At 41.5% G+C, this 19832-nt stretch overlaps 1 protein-coding gene across 1 annotated transcript in view; it reads right to left on the bottom strand.

Moving 5' to 3' along the window:
* The window catches only part of LOC129711657 (uncharacterized), a 34905-nt gene extending 15179 nt beyond the window's left edge, over positions 1-19726 (bottom strand). The window contains exons 1-19 of the mRNA XM_055659457.1: positions 19705-19726; positions 18586-18763; positions 18381-18478; positions 17994-18014; positions 16724-16901; positions 16519-16616; positions 16139-16159; positions 14795-14972; positions 14281-14378; positions 13032-13206; positions 12649-12746; positions 9951-10125; positions 9579-9676; positions 7384-7558; positions 6347-6444; positions 4375-4549; positions 3996-4093; positions 2046-2220; positions 1047-1144 (exon numbers count right to left, since the gene is read on the bottom strand). Of these exons, the coding sequence (XP_055515432.1) occupies positions 1047-1144; positions 2046-2220; positions 3996-4093; positions 4375-4549; positions 6347-6444; positions 7384-7558; positions 9579-9676; positions 9951-10125; positions 12649-12746; positions 13032-13206; positions 14281-14378; positions 14795-14972; positions 16139-16159; positions 16519-16616; positions 16724-16901; positions 17994-18014; positions 18381-18450 (2029 nt within the window). The 5' untranslated portion in view covers positions 18451-18478; positions 18586-18763; positions 19705-19726. The remainder of the gene's footprint in view (positions 1-1046; positions 1145-2045; positions 2221-3995; positions 4094-4374; positions 4550-6346; positions 6445-7383; positions 7559-9578; positions 9677-9950; positions 10126-12648; positions 12747-13031; positions 13207-14280; positions 14379-14794; positions 14973-16138; positions 16160-16518; positions 16617-16723; positions 16902-17993; positions 18015-18380; positions 18479-18585; positions 18764-19704) is intronic.
* Between the last annotated feature and the right edge of the window lie 106 nt (positions 19727-19832).

Genomic DNA, 19832 nt, shown 5'->3' with positions numbered 1-19832 from the left:
AATATCTCAGGTGGGTATCTTGGTTGGCATGGATGAGTTGACCCAAGAAGTAAAAATGCTGATCAAAACGTCACCCATTCATTCTCTCCGGAGATGCTGCCTGTCCCACTGAGTTACTCCAGCATTTTGTGTCCAATTTTGGAACAAATGCTGAATTATGTTGATGGAATCAGATAAGAGAGAGCTCATGGGCACTGGCGGAAGTAATCAGTGGGTCAAGCAGTATCTGTGGAGGAACCCGTTGCAGTTAATCTGTATTTATCTCCATCACCTTGTTGGTTTACAATTGTCATGTTAAAATTGTTTTTCAATATTCTGTCACCAATAGTTTTGCTGTTGAATTGCTGAAAAAGCCCCAGTAAATAAAACTGGACTGCTACATTTGTTCTAACGCTAAGTTCTCAGCTTTGATTGTATGCTCACTATCCCTCTTTACACCAGAAGTTATTCTGAACTATGGATTTTCCGATGGAGATATTACAGTTGAGCTATCCCAAAGCAATCAATATTTTTCATTGCAGATGTTTCATTGCTCTGGAACTGGAAAGTCCTGCAATTAATGGGAGCTGAATACAGAATCTAAGCCCTTTCTCATTTTTTTTTCATGAACAAAGATGGACAGCAGTGTTCTAGTACCCTACTTGTTAATCATGACCTCTTTCGATCAACTTATAAGATCTTTTACTCTTCAACGTGGATGAATCCCTCTCACTTGCTACAATGACTAATCTTGCTACCCCCAAGCTTTGATGGGCCAACCATTAACACAGGCCCCAGATTGCTAAACCTTTCTGCCTCTGAATGCTGAGGATTGTCTACAGTGATTCCCAAGGCATGACCCTTTCACTTTTGTCAATGGCTGACCTAGAAATGGACCAAAACTAATAACCACATTGCTAAGCTGGAATGGAGTTCCTTATCTCCAACCTTGTTGCAGTATTTAGCTGGTTCCAAATTTATCCGTGCTCTCCTGTCTTCCACATAAATATTGGCACTAGCTTTTCCAATACTTTAATAATCAAATTTTACCAATACTCAATACTTACAAAACGATTCAGGGCAGATAAATCGTATTCTGTAATCCTCACATTGCCCATCCATCTGCTCGGAATTCAAACAAATAAAACCAGACAATATACTGCACCTATTCAATAAAGAATGGTATGTTATGATCATGGAGTTTGCTAAAGATCAATGAAATATCAAAAAGAAATGCTGCACATTCAAAGCAAAATGCTAATTTTGTTGTAAAATCAATTAATATATTTTACAGTAAGGATACAGATCAGCAATAGTTTGTGTTGAAGCTAGCATAAAAACACCTTGAAGTACTTCGCAGTTAATCAAACAAAATCTCGCTGAAAGGCACAAAAATGAATGTAATGAGATGGCCACGAAGGTAGGATTTAAACTATATTATAGAGGGAGTGGAAGACACAGAGAGGTTTAAGGAAGGATTATGACGCATTAGGGGCTGGACAACTGAAAGCAAGGCATGCACGAGGCCAGCAATGGAAGGATGCAGAGATTTATCAAATAATTTGAACTGGAGAAAAAGACCTAGGCCATGGGAGGAATGGGAAATGAGAATAGAATTTTAAAATTACAATATTACCAAACTTGGAGCATTGGGTCACACGATCAGGGAGATAGAGAGGTGATGCAAGCATTAATGGAGAATATTGAAATAATCAAGTCTTGAGGTAACAAAGACGTTAATGGTAATTTTAGCAAATGCTGAGACAGGATGGAAGTATGCAAGACTATAGAGGTAGATGTAAGTGTGATGGAGAGGATATGGAGCTGGTAACTCAACTCTAGATCAGTTTGAATGGTGCAGTCACAAGCGGTCCTATTCAGCCCTAGGCTCGATGACAAGAAATGTGGTTCCTAGCATGAGTCACTGTTATTAACTTTAATTCTCCTAATTGGGGAAAATTACACCTCAATCAATATTGGATGTTTGACAAGCAGTGTAATACTGTAAATCTGAAGCATGCAAAATGGGTAGAGAGGCGAGGAAAATGATAGGGATAATTATTTACTCAGAAATAATATCCCCGGTACTTGAGGCTGGAACTCCTGATACTGTCTCCACTTCACAGGCAGTCGGATTATTGCAGATATGATTGGGATATTGTTTTCGGAGAATTGTAAGGTCTTCATAATCCCCAAAACCTGATGGGTCATCCCGGTCAAACCACTCAGTTCTGCAATTACCTGATTTATGGAAAAACAAAACAAAAAACAGAATATGAACAACACTGAAAGATACAGGTATAAATGAAACTTTGGATGAACGTGTGCAGAACAATGACCATTTGGGGAAGTAGCTGCAGGAGTGATAAATGATGGCTGAGAACATTTTATTTTACAGGAAGGAACTAAAGAAACAGAAATCATTCCAGATTATAATGAGAGAATTCTATGTTCCTCAAGAAGGGAAAGAATGTGTTTTTGGGTATTAAACATGTCAGATCATTCCAAGAATTAACTGTTAGTACTCAAAATATTCAGGTCAGCTGTAACTGGGATAAGATAATAATTAAGTCTCTGTAAATATGCTATAGATTTTATACTTTCTTTTAGCATTGGATGATATGTGTGTTTCATTTTATGGCGTTTACAGACACTATCCAACATAGACTGTCCGAAACAGTAAAGAGTTTTGATCAATGTAAGATACAATTAAAATCAAGTCTGCATCTGACATGTGAGAATTGTTGAAAGACCAGTTGATCAAGGTTCAGGATGGCATGTTCTAGGAAAGAGAGGGGGGGGGGGGGGGGGGGGGGGGATAAAGATGACACGGTAAGGGAACTTTGGATGACAAGAGGTTGTAAATTCTGTCAAAAAAAAACACATGTAAGGTATAAGATGAAATCAGACAGGACCTTTGAGGAATATATAGTAGGAAATAACTCATGCAGGTTATTAGAAGAAAGAAAAGGGCCATAAAATGTTTTTGCTGAGCAAGATTAATTCTTAAACTTATTACATGCACATTAAAAAGAAGGTAACAAGAGAGAACGTAGAACCTCTCGAGGATAAAGGAGGGAATTTGTGCATCAAAGGAAGCTTGAGTCAAAGGAAGTAGTGTACCAAATGAGTAGTTTGCATATGAATTCAGAAAAGGGAAGGACACGGAGGACAGTGAGGTCATAAGTGATAGGAGAAGAATTACGCCATCAAGTCTACTCCACCATTCAATCACGGCTGATCTATCTCTGCCTCCCAACCCCATTCTCCTGCCTTCTCCCCATAACCTCTGACACCTGTACCAATCAAGAATCTATCTATCTCTGCCTTAAAAATACCCACTGACTTGGCCTCCACAGCTTTCTGTGACAAAGAATTCCAGATTCACCACCCTCTGACTAAAGACATTTCTTCTCATCTCCTTCCTAAAAGAATGTCCTTTAATTCTGAGGCTATGACCTTTAGTACTAGACTCTCCCACTAGTGGAAACATCCTCTCCCCATCCAATGATTAATGTGAAGAATATTGATACGCAAGAGGAGTTTGAAATCAAGAAGGAGATGATGTTAGGACTCTTGAAGACCATTGTGGATAGATTCTGAGGGCCTGATGGGAACCGTTCCCAGGTTATTGTGCAACACAAGATAGGAGATTGTAGGGGACTTGACAAATATCTCTAGCCACAGGCAAGGTCCTGGATGACTGGTCAATGTTGTTCTTTGTTTAAAAGGGAAGTAGAGATAATCCATCGACATGTGGAGAGAACTTAGGCCGGTGAGCAACACTTCAGTGGTAAGGAAGCTATTGGAGATATTGAATGATCTCTTATGTCTTGTGGTTTGATCAATAAATTATGTAATCAGAGTATATTTCATCTGTTGGTCCTAGTTGTGCAACATTAGATAAGCAGCTGGCACTTTCATTTTCAAACTTATAGCAAAGTCGAAGTATCTTTCCCCCCCCAAGTGAAAGACCACAGTTCATAAATCAACTTGTACACATCTCTAATACTTACAGAATGATTCTGGGCAGATAAATCGTATTCTATAATCTTCACAGCGTCCATCACTCTGCTCTGCATTGACACATAAAAATCCTGAAATAATGCTGCAGCTGTTAAATACAAAATAGGAGATTGTAAAAAGAGTTATTAAAACTAGGCGATGGATAAAACAATTCATATTCTGTGGAATAAAGGGGGGCAGAGAGAGAGATTTGCCTTTGGTCACCAAAGTGAGCAAAAATGAGAAACTGTGTTACACACACACACCTCCCCAATACTCAGTTCCCATGGTCTTACGCCAGCATGGTTATGGGATAGAAGCATCCTTTTAGACCAAAGGTGAACTTCTATCCCATAACTTTAAAGTATAATGGAAGGGATTAAGTATTACCTGGAAACAATGTCCCCAGAGCTTGAGGCTGGAATTCCTGACAGTGTCTCCACTTCACATCCAGTTGGATTGGGGCAGATCAGACCTGGATTTTCATTTCGGAGATTTGTAAGAACCTCATAATCACCGTGTCCTGATGGATCATCACGATCAAACCATTGAGTTCTGCAGTTACCTAACGAATGGTAGAAATAGGTTATGAACGACCTTTTGGGCAAATAATTGAGCACACCCCCAAACATATAATTGAGTGGTTTGATAAAATACTGTTAACACTTTCCCAGAGAGGTGCAAGCACAGAAACATGTCCTCTGCCCAGAGTGTCTGTGCCAACTATGTACTACTGTAACTATTGTCAGTTACTCCAATGTTAGTACCATATTTGATTATCCCCGTTTTCTAAACGACTTTTCTTACCACTCCCTCTCGTCCACCCGGTTTCGACTAATGCAATCGACCCAATGTGCACAAACAAGATCAAATAGAACAAGTTGACCAACAACAGGCCATACGCAAGAAGAAGAAGACCACTCCCTCACCAGACTAAGGACAACTTACAATGGCCAGTTAACTTAGCCTTGGAATATGGGAAGAAAGCAGTGAAAATTGACATGTTGTGGACATTCTTAGGACATGCTTCTGAGGATTGAGTTTCAGGGTTTTAATCCAGTAAAGTAAAAGAATAGTGAAAATTGTGCAAGATAATATGGTGTGTGACATGCAGGGCATGTGGATGTGATGGTGTTTCCCCTTCATCCGCTTGCCATTTCCTTCTCGGAGCATGAGAAGATGGGTTTGAAAGATTCTGCCAAAGAGGCCTTAATGAGTCACTGTCAGAACTTAAAGTGAAGCTGGAATTTACAATGCCACACCTCAACATCCAATCCTTGAATTCAAGTCCATCTTTTAACTGATTGACAGATTGGGAGGTTGATTGGTCACTCCCAGTTATATAGGTAAGAGAATCTGCAGGGAATCAATTGCAGTTAGTGCTGATGGGTGTTTGTAGGTCAGTGCAGATTTGGTGGGCCGAAGGGCATGTTTCCCAGCTGTTGCCCTCTAAGATTCCCGTAAAACTCACACAATCCACTATTCCCTGAGTGTCCATAAATCTGTCAATTGAAGTTTTGCATACATTCCACAACTGATCACACACGCACATACACAGTCAGAGAATTCCAGTTTCACGACCTCTGCAGTGAAGAAATTACTTTGTCATGCCGTCATATGTGCTCTCGTTTGCCTTATATGTCTCACATGTCCCCTGAGACATTGAAACCCTTCCAGCAAAAGGAAATAGCATCCTCCCAACCTATCAATCAGTTCAAAGATAGACTTGAATTTGAGGATTGGATGTCGAGGAGCTTCATTGCATAGTCTGTCTAGCTTCACTGTGTACAGTGTGCACTCTAGTGGGTGTGCCAGTTGTGGAGAAATGGATGGTGCGGTTGATAGATGGGATGTGGATTGTTGCACATAGATGTGACTGTTCCAGAATGCTCATGACATGTGCCTTGCCGGTGGTGCTTAATCTTTATCTGAAACTTCACTCTCTCCACCATCTGTTCCCTGTGGCAGAAGATTGTAACCACCAAGTCCTTTGTTAACTGCCTTGCCGCTTCCTTGCTATTTCACATCATTGCCTATTGTAATGTTTACAAGCATCTCATGGTACCCAAGGATGACTTGTCATTCCTAAATGCAAATGTGTGGCTTACATTTTCCACCTCCTGAACTGCCATGGCCTCTATGTCCTGTGTTTCAATCAGGCAATGTGCAGTCAGAAGGCATTTCATCTGTTGTATCTCAGTCAATGTGCAACAATGGACAATGGACAAGCAGCTAGCTATCTAGAGCACAGAGTATGCATGAACTATGAAAGGCGGGCGGTGATATTTTTCCCCCATCTGGAAGAACACAGACCATAAATCAACGTGCATGTGTTGAATAATTCCACTTGTCTACTACTTACAGAATGATTCTGGACAGGTAAATCGTATTCTATAATCTTCACATTGTCCATCTGTTTGCTCTGCATTGACACAAGCAAATCCTGAAAAAACGTTGCAACTGTTGAATACAAAAAAGGATATTGTTTTAAACTGGGAATGGATAACACATTTTATGTTCTGTGAAATAAAGGGGTGGGGATGGGAATTTGACTTTGGTAAACACAATATGCTGGAGTAACTCAGCGGGACAGGCAGCATCTCTGGAGAGAAGGGATGGGTGACGTTTCTGGTCGAGACCCTTCTTCAGACTGATGTCATGGTAGTGGGCAGGACAGAGATAGAATGTAGTTGGTGACAGTAAGACTGGTGAGAGATCTGGGAAGGGGGAGGGGATGGAGAGAGAAGGAAAGCAAGGGCTATTTGAAGTTAGAGAAGTCAATGTTGATACCGCTGGGGTATAAGCTACCCAAGTGAAATATGAGGTGTTGTTCCTCCAATTTGCACTGAGTCTCACTCTGACAATGGAGGAGGCTCAAAATAGAAAGGTCAGATTGGGGAAGGGAGGTGGATTAAAAGTGCTGAGCAACCGGGAGATCAGGTCGGCTAAGGCGGACTGAGCGGAGGTGTTCAGCGTAACAATCGCCAAGACTGCACTTGGTCTCGCCGATGTATAGAAGTTGACAGGAATCTTACTGTCTCTGACTACATTCTGCCTCTGTTCCGCCCACTCCCCTGACATCAGTCTGAAGAAGGGTCTCGAACCGAAACATCACCCATTCCTTCTCTCCAGAGATGCTACCTGTCCCGCTGAGTTGCTCCAGCATTTTGTGTCTACCTTCAATTTAAACCGGCATCTGCAGTTGTTTCCTACACAATTTGCCTTTGGTCACTGGTGTTGAGCAGGTGATGGAAAACTGCAGTATTGTCTTTGATACTTGGTTCGAATGACCACACATATCAGCAGAATTGCCCAGTCCTCCAATATCCATTTAGCAGTGACCAAAGATGAACTTCTATCCCACAGCTTTGAAATATAATGTAAGGAATCAATTTTTACTTGGAAACAATGTCGCCGGAGCTTGAGGCTGGAATTCCTGACAGCGTCTCCACTTCACATGAAGTTGGATTGGGGCAGATTAGATCTGGATTTTCATTCCGGAGATTTGTAAGATCTTCATAATCACCGTGTCCTGATGGATCATCACGGTCAAACCACTGAGTTTTGCAGTTGCCTGATAAATAGAAGAAAGAGATTATGAACAACCCATTAAACAAATAATTAAAAATAACACAAACATTTAATTGGGTGTACACAAAAAAGCTGGAGAAACTCAGCCGGTGCAGCAGCATCTATGGAGTGAAGGAAATAGGCAACGTTTCGGGCCGAAACCCTTCTTCAGACCGGGTGGTTTACTTTACTTTGAGAAATAACTGTTATCGCTTTCCCCAAACAGATCAAGTTTCTTTCCTATGCCTACTTGCCCTTGAAGTGCCATAGAGTCTTTGAAAGATACAGCATGAGAACAGGTCTTTTGGCCAACCATGAGTCAACTATATCCACTAGTCCAACCAGATTAGGGACAATTTATAATGGTCAATTATCTTTTTAGAGATGCTGGATGAAACCAGAGCATTGGCAGCATTCAAACATTATCACAGGGAGAAAGTGGAAACTCCACACAGATAGCACCCTTGTCTGGCCCTTGGTCTTGGGACCTCCATCTACAACTGGCTTCTAGACTTCCTGACCCGCAGACATCATCAATTGTTTAGAACTAGTCATTTTCTCCACACTGCCACTCGTCACTGGTGCCCCTCAGGGCTGTGTACTCACTCCCCTGCTCTTGCTCTCTGTACTCCCATGACTGTGGGGCCAACTACAATGCCAACCTGATTTTTCTGTTTTCCAATGACACCAGCCGGATTAGTGAGAATGAAAAGACGAACTACTGGAAAGAGATCAGGAAACCTGTGTCATGGTGCCAAGGCAATAACAGAGCACTTAACATTAAAAGAGTTGGTTGTTGCCTAAGGAAACAAGGGCTGAACACTGTCCTGTCCTTATCAACGTAGCTGATAAGGACAGGGATAGATACAAAATGCTGGAGTAACTCAGCGGGACAGGCAGCATTTTGGATAGAAGGAATGAGTAACGTTTCGGGTCGAGGCCCTTCTTCAGCCTCGACCAATGTATCAGTCTTGACGCAAAACATCACCCATTCCACTGAGTTGCTTCAGCTTTTTGTGTCTATCAATTTAAACCAGCATCTGCAGCTCCTTCCTATAGAATCTGCAGGGAGCTGATTGGAATATAAGGAAAATAAACTGTATTAAGTGTTGATGGGTGCTTGGTGGTCGGTGTGGATTTAGTGGCCCCAAGAACCCGTTTCCATGTCTGCCTCAATGATTCCCATGAAACAAACAAGCACAATCCTCAATTCCCTCAATCCGACTGTCCATTAATCTGGCAATCAAAGATTTGTACACACTTAACGTCTCGTGAATAAATGATTTTCCATCTTAGTCATAGAAAATTAACCACTTCCCCAGAGCCACTTCCTTCCAGCAAAAGGAATCAGCATCCTGTATACCATATGTACACCAGATGGCGTATCAGCAGTGCACCTCCTGTATACCATATGTACACCAGATGGCGTATCAGCAGTGCAGAAATTGATGGTGTGCGTAATGGATTGGCTGCAGATCGGTGCAACGATGTGCATAGACGAGACTGTCCACAATGCTCCTGGCATGTGGCTTGTTGTTAATGCAACAATAGGAGAGAGAGTAGATTGTTTTACTGCCAACTTTTACCTGTGGAATTTCCCTCCCTCCAATATCTGCCCTATGGGTGCAGATTGCAACATTAAGGGTCCATTTTAACTTGTTTCATTAGCAGCTTGTGGGACATGAAGATTTTGGGTGTGTCACATCATTGCACACTGTAATGTTCACCAGTGTAGCTTGAGAAACCGGGATGAATTATCATTCCTAAGCACAAATGTTTGACCTGCATTCTCCACCTCATGAAATGGCATGGCCTCTATGTCCTGCATATCGACTGTTCAGTGATGTAGTCAGAAAGCATTTCATCTGTTATACCCCCAGGTCTCTTGTGCAACAGTGGATAAACAACTGGAAAGAATCTTATTCAAACATAGAGCAAAGCTTGAGCTTTGAAAGAGATGATACTGCTCTCCAAGTGGAAGAACACAGTCTGTAAATTAACTTGTATCCTTGTCTATGACTTACAGAATGAATCTGGACAGGTAAATCGTATTCTATAATCTTCACATCGTCCATCTGTTTGCTCTGCATTGACACAAGTAAATCCTGAAATAACGTTGCAGCTGTTGAATACAAAAGAGGAGATTGTAAACGTAAGGTCATTAAGACAGCATTGGACAAAATAATATAAATTCTGATGAATAAAAGGACAAGCATTGAAATTAATCTTTGGCCACCAGTGTTGAGAAGGTGTTGGAATATTAGCAACTGTGGTACTCCTTTCCGGTACAATTCTATTTGCCTTCTCAGTCCAGTCCTCAACATCCTTTTTGCAGTGACAAAAAATGAATTTCTAACCCACAGCATTGAAATATAATGGAAGGGATTAATTTTTACTTGGAAACAATGTTTCCGGAGCTTGAGGCTGGAATTCCTGACAGCGTCTCCACTTCACAGGCAGTTGGATTGGGGCAGATAAGACCTGGATTTTCTTTACGGAGATTTGCAAGGTTTTCATAATCGCCGTATCCTGTTGGATCATCACGATCAAACCACTGAGTTTTGCAGTTACCTGTGGAATGGTAGAAATAGATTATGAACAACCATTTAGTCAAAGAATTGAGAATACCCGCAACATTTAATTGAATGGTTTACGGTATTTAGATATCTCTATCCATAACAGTTCAGTTTTCCTTCCCGTGCCTACTTGCCCTTGAGATGTCATAGAGCTATTGTGAGATTCATAGAGCCATTTGGCCCACTGAATCCATAGAAACATATAAATTAGGTGCAGGAGTAGGCCATTCGGCCCTTTGAGCCTGCATCACCATTCAATATGATCATGGCTGATCATCCAACTCAGTATCCCGTACCTACCTTCTCTCCATACCCCCTGATCCCCTTAGCCACAAGGGTCACCTCTAACTCCCTCTTAAATATAGCCAATGAACTGGCCTCAACTACCTTCTGTGGCAGAGAATTCCAGAGATTCACCAAAGAATCCATGCAAACTCTGACCAACTATTTACACTAATTTGATATTCATCCATATGTTGTTTTCTCCCCCACTCTTTTATCAACTCCTCTTACCACTCATGTCCAGTCTAGGGACAAATTATAGTGGGCACTTGGCTTACCAACCCACTCTTATAAGGTCATAGCACAGACACGTCCTTCAGCCCAATGTCTTCATGCTTACTAAAGTGTCTTATCTAAGCCAGACCCATTTGCCCATCCATGTCCCTGTTCATGTACTTTTTTCAGATGTTGGAAGAAATCAGAGCACCAAGAAAACACGCATGGAGTTACAGGGAGAATGTAAAATATCCACACAGGCTGCACGCAAAGCCAGGATCAAAATTCTGGACCTTGTCCTTGGGACCTCGTCCTTGGGACCTCCCTCTGTAACCGGCTCCTGGACTTGCTGACTGGCAGACCACTGTTGGGTAGAATTGGTCCTAACATTTCCTCCCTCTAACCCTCAACACAGGTGACCCTCAGTGTTGTCTGACCCTTCACACTGATGTGACCTAGAAAGCTCAACAGTGTATTTACTTTCGTAGGCATCTGAGAAGATATGGCATGCCCATGAGAATCCTGTAGAACTACTACAGATTTGCAATGAAAAGTATTTCGACGAGATGCGTCTCAGCCTGGCATGGCAACAACTCTACTCTTGACTGCTTGAAACTGCAGGAATTATAGTTATGCAAGATAGTCCATTATCAACAGCCCAGTCTATTAGCAGGAAGGCTCGAATTATCATCAAGGATATCTACAGCCCTGACCTCTCGTTTATCTTATGGGATAAGGTACTGGAGCTTGAAAGCAAGGATGTCCAGACTTAAGAACACTTTCTTCCCTATTAATACAAGTCTCCAACCAATCACTTCTTTCATATCTCTTATTGGAGATACTGCTTTGTACTCTTATTTTTATCTGTACCTCATTCATTTATTCCGTTATTGCAGCTTAATTATTTTTACACTACAATTTTACACCATTCTGCTGTTTTGCACTCATCATCGTGTTTATTGTTGCATTTATCATTGCTGTTTGTGAATGTCATGAGAACAAATAATTTCATAGTATTTTGGTGCATACAACAATAAACTAATCTTAATTGGAATCTGAATCTGAATCTGGGAAGCTTGCACTGTGAGGCAATCACAGTTTCACAAACGTCATGATAAATACATTATTTCTCCTCTCAGTCATAGAAAACCAAAGGCATTGAAAAGAAACAGCATCCTGCATAGTGTGTACTCCAGATTGTATGCCTGTGATTTAGATGTTTGATGTTTTGGTGATGGATGGACAGTGGATCAGTGCTTTGAATCATATAAATGGGACTGACTCACAATGTTCCTGACATGCCCCCTGCTGGTTTGTAGTGATAGGACGCAGTAGGTGTAGTAAGTAACTACAATTGCTGGTTTAAACTGAAGATAGATTCAAAATGCTGGAGTAACTCAGCTGGACAGAAGGAAGGACAGAACTCTGGAGAGAAGGAATGGGTGACATTTCGAGTTGAGACCTTTCATCACCCATTCCTTCTCTCCAGTGATGATGCCTGTCCCTCTGAGTTACTCCAGCATTTTGTGTCTATCTTTGGTAGGATGGAGTAAGTTGCTTTCCTGCCATACCTTGTCAGTGAAATCTCCCCCTCTCCACCACCTGTGCCCTGTGGCTGTACATTGCTGCATTAAAGATCCAACTTAATTTGTTAAATCAGCTGTGCTGGAAGATGAATATTAATTGCCTGTTTAGCATTGTTACCCATTGTAATGTTCACAAGTGTCTCATGGTACACTGGATAAATTATCATTCCTAAATGCAAATGTTTGGTCTGCGTTTTCCAACTCTTGAGCTGGCATGACCTCAATATCCTGTGTTTCTACCATTCGACTCTGCAGTCAGAAAGTAATTCATTCATTATACCTCAGATGTCCTCGTTGTACCTGTACAACAGTGGATGAGGAGCTGGCGCTATCTTTTCAAACGTAACGCAAACCTAGAGCTCCATTTTGTCTGATATTTTTCCTCCAAATGGAAGAACATATTCAATCAACTTGTACACATGTCTACTACTTACAGAATGATTCTGGGCAGATAAACCGGATTCTGTAATCTTCACATCGTCCATCTGTTTGCTCTGCATTCACACAAATAAATCCTGAAATAACATTGCAGCTGTTGAACACAAAATAGGAGATTGTTTAAAAAAAAGTCATTATGAATTTTGGCAATGGATAAAACAATTTATATTCTATGTAATAAAGTGGCAGAGATGGAAATTTGCCTTTGGTCTCCAGTGCTGACCAGGTGCTGGACGATGAGCAATTGCCTCTCATACTCAGTTCCAATGACCTTGCATGTCAGCAGAATTGTCCAGTCTTCCAGCATCCAATTAGCAGTGACCAAAGATGAACTTCTATCCCACAGTTTTGAAATACAATGTAAGGAATCCATTTTTACTTGGAAACGATATCTCCGGAGCTTGAGGCTGGAATTCCTGACAACGTCTCCACTTCACAGGCAATTGGATTGGGGCAGATCACACCTGGATTTTCATTTCGCAGATTTGTGATAACTTCATAATCGCCGTGCCCTGTTGGATCATCACGATCAAACCACTGAGTTTTGCAGTTGCCTGATGAATGGCAGAAATAGATTAGGAACATCCCTTTAAGCACAGAATTAAGAAAACTCGAAATATGGGATTGAATGTTTTACTTTATTTAGGTAAAATAGTGTTATCCATGTCCCTGAACTGACCAGATGTCTTTATCATGCCTACTTGCCCTTGAGGTATCATAGATTCACATAGAGATATGGCACGGAAATAGCCCTTTCAACCCACTGAGGCTGCGCTAACCTTCAACCAACCATTAATCCAATATTTTGTTCTGATATACTTGATTATTATCTCTTCTTATCACTCACCTACCAAACCAGGGACAGCTTACCATAACCAATTTACCTACCAACCTGTGCTTTAAGATGCTGAAGGAAACTAGAGCATCGCCAGGATTCCGATGTGGTCACAATAAGTACATAGAGGTCGGCATACCCGGCTCCCTAGGTCAAGACTTACATGGTGTCTGGCACCGAGAGCCAGTGGCTCCACCAGCCATATTGACAATGAAATTGATATGATGCAGATATTGCCAAAATGATACCTTTGGGAAATTGTTTCAGAATTTTGAACCAGGGGCCTATATGTGTGCAAGATAGTATGGTGTGTGTCATGCAGGGCCATCTGGATGTCATTGTGTTTCGTCTTGCCTTTTCCTCCTGATTGTTCGAAGGAGATGGGTTTGAATTATTCAGCCAAAGAAAAACCTTGATGTTACTGTGGTGAACCATCAGAATAAATAATTGAAGCTGTAAGTGTCAGTGCAGCTCGACTACCAATCCTCAAATTTTAGTCCATCTTCCAACTGATCAAAAAGGTGGTAGGTTAATTGATCGCTGTAGATTGTCTCTAGTATGTAAGTGAATAGGAGAACTTGCAAAAATTGATTAGAATAAAAGGGCTGCAAAGAAGGCGGAGTGATTAAGGCTGGGATGGATTTATTATTGCAAGGTAAAGAAATCTGCAACTTTAGGGACGGGAAGAGAGTACCAAGCAAAAGATGAGCTGTGATTACAATCAGTGTCAGGAACTGATCACCCACCGGAGCTAAAGTATTCAATTGCATTTTTATAATTGCCTCATGCTTACAAAAAGATTCCGGGCAGGTGAATCGTATTCTGTAATCTTGACATGCGCCATCTCGTTGGTTGCTGTTCACACAAAAGAATCCAGTAGAAGCGTTGCAACTGTTGAGCATAGTGAAGAGGGATTTAGTTTAGTTTAGTGTAGAACAACAGCATGGAAACTGGCCTTCGGGTACCATGTACACGACGACCTTTTGTCATCTATTCATGCTAGTTCAGTGTTATCTCACTTTCTCCACCACTTCCTGTGCACTATGGGGCAATATACAAAACCCAATTAACCTCCGAAGGTAGGAGAAAACCAGAGCACCCAGAGAAAGCCCACGAGGTCAATGGGAGAACTTGCAAACCCCATTCAGACGGCACCTGAGGTCAGGATCAAACAAGAGCCTCTGTCGTGCGAGGCAGCAACTCTACTAACTGCGCCTCCATGAGATGTGGTACAATTGATAAAATACTTAATACACAATGAAATTAAATAATAGAAGTACAATAATACGACTGGCAATATCTTGCACCTGGCAATGTTCTCTCCAGTCTGTGAGGCCGGAATCCCTGACGTTGTCTCCACCTCACAGGCGATTGGATCCATGCAGATCTGACCGGGATTCTCAGATCTCAGATTGGTGAGGAGTTCATAATCTCCGAATCCTGATGGGTTATCACGGTCAAACCAGTCTGTTTTGCAGTTTCCTACTGAAGAGCATGAAAGAAAAAGTATATTCAAAGTGGACATTGGGTCAATTAGACCGGAGAGCTTTGTCATGCAACTGCTGCTAACCTAGTTCGGCACAACTAACATGAAGCAATATTTATTCTCAGAACGCATCACATACTCAAGCACATGAGACCTGGCTCCAGCTCTCTCCACCTTGTTCACTATTCTGTCCATCACTTTTTTCTTCTTGCCCCATATTTGTTGATATTGGTGACGGTTTCGTCTCATTACTGCCATAGGCCCTGACCCTATCACGCCTGTCATCATCACTCTCTCCTCAATGAGTCACCATCCTCGGATGAGCAAGTGCTGTGAGGATCTGGCAGAATATTCAAATGACTCTTAAGTGAGTCACCATCCTCGGATGAGCAAGTGCTGTGAGGATCGGAGAAACGCAGAAGTTACTCCTTTGGCCAATTGAGGGGCAAAAATGATCAGGAGCAGGAGTCATAGATATGAATCTTTGAAACTGCTCCACATTCATAGTTCACTAGCAATCTTCTACCTCAGGCCGATTTTCTAGCACTCTGGGCATATCCATTAATGTCCAGAACACAAACAAATGTCCTCGAATGTTCTCTGGAATGAAAAATGACAAAAATACGCCACCTTCTGAGTGAAACAATTTACCGTATTGCAGTCCCAAAATATCTCCATCTCATTCTGCGACAGTGGTCCCTAAACTGGAGTCCTCAGGGAACGAGATGACTTTCTATTCCACAATCTCGAGAGAAAAAAGTTCTCGTCGAGAATACCCGTGCCGAAACGCCACCTTTCCATGAACGACGTCTGACACGATGAGTTACTCCTGCACCTTGTGTCTTATTTTGTAACCCGGTATCTGCATTTCTTTGTATTACTAGTCTTTTCAATCTCTCCTCTTGCGGAAATAACGCAATTTCTGTAACCAGCCCAGTGATTCTGTGTTGCATTCACTCCATGGCATGAACAAATGTTGTTTCCTGAATAAGATGATAACTGCAGATAACCTTGAGGAGTAGTCGCTTTGGACCCTATTATCTGTATAGCAATTTTCAACTTGATTATTATGTAGGGGATATTAAAGCATACTTGATGAAGCTGTTAAGAGCTTTAATCTTGCTGTCAACAATGCCCGATTTATCATGCGAGGGGATATACTCACCAGGAGGTTCGGTAACATCACCTAAAAGGAGAAACAAACAATCCAGTTAATTATCATTTGAAGTGTGTTCAGAAGTAATAAATGTGAGGCGATATCTGCCCCGTAACTGGAAGAGTCTGCATACTACACAATGGTCTCATCAACCACTTCAGACCCCACAGAAGCAGAGAGGAGGCTTGCCACCCTCCATGTCAAAGAAGGAGGGGTGTTTAAGGTGGGGATGAATTTACTATTGGAAAGTCTGGAAATCAACAAACAGAGGGACAGGAAGAGGGTGGCTAGTCAAAATGTGAGTAGTTATTACAGTCTATATTATAATCAGCTCTAATCATTATTCAGTAATATTCACAAATTATATTTTACAATTGCCTCATACTCACAAAAGGAATCAGGGCAGGTGAATCGTATTCTATAATCTTGACATGCGCGATCACGTTGGTTGCTGTTCTTGCAAAAGAATCCAGTAGAAACGTTGCAACTGTTGAGTAGAATGTAGGGAGATGTGATACAGTAGTTGATAAAACTACTGATGCTCTTTGAATGAAATAATAAAAGTGCAATATTAATGCCGGCTATATTTTGTACCTGGCAATGTTCTCTCCAGTCTGTGAGGCCGGAATCCCTGACGTTGTCTCCACCTCACAGGCGATTGGATCCGTGCAGATCTGACCGGGATTTTCAGTTCGCAGATTGGGGAATATTTCATAATCTCCAATTCCTGCTGGGTTATCACGGTCAAACCACGGAGTTTTGCAATTCCCCACTGAGGAGCAGAAAGAGAAAGTAGATTCAAAGTGAACATTGGGCCTGATGGATTGACACAAAATGATGGGGCAAATTAGCTGGACAGGTCGCATCTCTAGAGGAAAGGAATAGGTGATGTTTCATGATGAGACCCTTCTTCAGACTGACAGTCAGGGGAGAGAAAAATTAGCAGTATGAAAAGGAACAGAACAAATCAGACCCTGACCTAATGGCCGAAGAACCCACTTTGTTCATTGTTGGCTTTGGAGGGGGGGGGGATAACAAGTGGATACAAACAGTAAAACTAGCAGGATGATTAGGGGAGGTGAGCGATGGAGAGAGAGGGAATGCAAGGGTTATTTGAATTAAAACTAATCAATATTCATAATGCTGGGTTGTAAGCTGAGCAAGCGAAATATGAGGTGCTGTTCCTCCAATTTGCTCTCATGACTGAAAACAGCTCTCGAACCAATACACCATCTATTCCTTTTTTCCAGAGATGCTGTCTGACCTGCTGAGTAGCTCCAGCATTTTGTGTCTATCTTCAGAGTTAACCAGCATTTGCAAATTGTTTGTACACATTTGGTCTTACAGACCTGATAATTTGCTAACCTTGTTAGGCACAACTTACATGAACAATATTTCTCTTCAGAACGCATCACATACTCAAGTACATGCAAACTGTTTCCAGCTCCCTCCACCTTGTCCACTGTCCATTGTTCAGCCCATCACTTCACTTTTTCCTTCTTGCCCCATATTTGCTGATGTTGGTGACTGTTTCTTTCCTATTTTGTAATCAATAACCGCTGTACTTCGTATTCCTAGTCTTTGCAATTTCTTCTCATGTGGCTAAATCATAATTTTTGCTATCTTTCCCGTGAATCTGTTTTGCATTCCCTCCAGGACAGGGACACATTTTGTTTCCTTAATAAGCTGATAACTACAAGCAACTCTCGAGGTTCAGTTGCACTGAAGCGCCTTTAATCTGTTGTGGCAGTTTTTTTAACTTGGTTATTATGTAGCGGATATTAAAACATACTGGATGAAGCTCGTAAGAGCTTTCATATTGCTGTTAACATTGCCCTCTTTATAATGGGAGTGATATACTCACCAGGAGGTTCGGTAACACCACCTAAAAGGAGAAACAAACAATTCAGTTAATTATCATTTGAAACATGTTGAGATTTAATGATTATCAGCAGATATCTGCCCCATCTGTGCAAAAGTCTGCAGACCACACGTTAGCCTCATCAACCACAACAGAACTAGTAGAACCAGAGAAGAGACATGCCACCCTCCATCTAAAGGGACTGTCAAAGAAGGAGGAGTGTTTAAGATGGGGATGAATTTACTATTGGAAAGTCAGCAAACAGAGGGACAGGAAGAGGGTGGCTAAGCAAAAGGTGAGTAGTTATTACAGTCTGTGTAATAATCAGCTCCATTCATAATTCAGTAGCTAATATTCACAAATGATATTTTACAATCGCCTCATACTCACAAAAGGAATCGGGGCAGGTGAATCGTATTCTGTAATCTTGACATGAGCCATCACGTTGGTTGCTGTTCATACAAAAGAATCCAGTAGAAACGTTGCAACTGTTGAGTAGAATGTAGGGAGATGTGATAAAGTAGTTGATAAAACTAATGATGCTCTTTGAATGAAATAATAAAAGTGCAATATTATGGCCGGCTCTATTTAGTACCTGGCAATGTTCTCTCCAGTCTGTGAGGCCGGAATCCCTGACGTTGTCTCCACCTCACAGGCGATTGGATCCGTGCAGATCTGACCGGGATTCTCATTTCGCAGATGGGGGAACGTTTCATAATCTCCAAATCCTGATGGGTTATCACGGTCAAACCATGGAGTTGTGCAATTCCCTACTGAAGAGCAGAAAGAGAAAGTAGATTGAAGGTGAACATTGGGTCTGACAGATTGACACAAAATTATGGAGCAAATTAGCTCCAGGTAGCACCTTTGTAGGTAAGGAATAGGGGACCTTTCATGTTGAGATCCGTCTTCAGACAGAGAGTCAGGGGACTGAGAAATTTAGGGTATGGAAAGGTTCAGAACAATTCAGAACCTGCACTAATGGTCAAAGAGCCCACATGGTTCATTGTTGGCTTTGGAGGAGGTGATAAGGAAGGGATACAAACAGCAAAACTTGCAGGATGTATGGGGCAAGTGAGGGATGGAGAGAGAGAGAATGCAAGGGTTACTTGAATTTAAAATAATCAATATTCATAATGTTGGGTTATAAGCTGAGCAAGCAAAATATGAGATTCTGTTCAATTAACATGTGGCCGAACTCTGACATTGGAGGTGACCCAGGACAGAACGAGTGTGTCTCCACTGTCAGAGTGCTTTTCTGTCCTGCACCACCTCCACTGTCAGAGTGGTTCTAGTCCGAAGAAGGTTCCCGAATAGAAACATCACCTATTCATGATTTCCAGAGATGATGCCTGACACGATCAGTTATTCCAGCACTTTGTTTCTTATTTTGTAATCCAATATCTACTGTACTTTGTATTCCTAGTCTTTGCAATTTCTTCTCATGAGGCAAAATTTAAATTTCTGCCACCTTTCCCGTGAATCTGTTTTGCATTCCCTCCATGACATGGACACATTTTGTTTCCTTAATAAGCTGATAACTACAAGCAAATCTCGAAGTTCATTCTCACTGAAGGGCCTTTAATCTGTTGTGGCAGTTCTTTTTAAACTTGGTTATAATGTAGCGGATATTAAAACATACTGGATGTAGCTCATAAGAGCTTTCACATTGCTGTTAACATTGCCCGCTTTATAATGGGAGGGATATACTCACCAGGAGGTTCGGTAACACCACCTAAAAAGAAAAAACAAACAATTCAGTTAATTATCGTTTGAAACATGTTCAGATTTAAAGATTGTCAGCAAATATCTGCCCCATCTGTGCAAGAGTCTGCACAACAC

Source organism: Leucoraja erinacea, chromosome 30 (assembly GCF_028641065.1).
Source record: "Leucoraja erinacea ecotype New England chromosome 30, Leri_hhj_1, whole genome shotgun sequence".
In the NCBI taxonomy this organism is placed as follows: domain Eukaryota; kingdom Metazoa; phylum Chordata; class Chondrichthyes; order Rajiformes; family Rajidae; genus Leucoraja; species Leucoraja erinaceus.
This window is presented reverse-complemented; position numbering and strand designations above follow the sequence as displayed.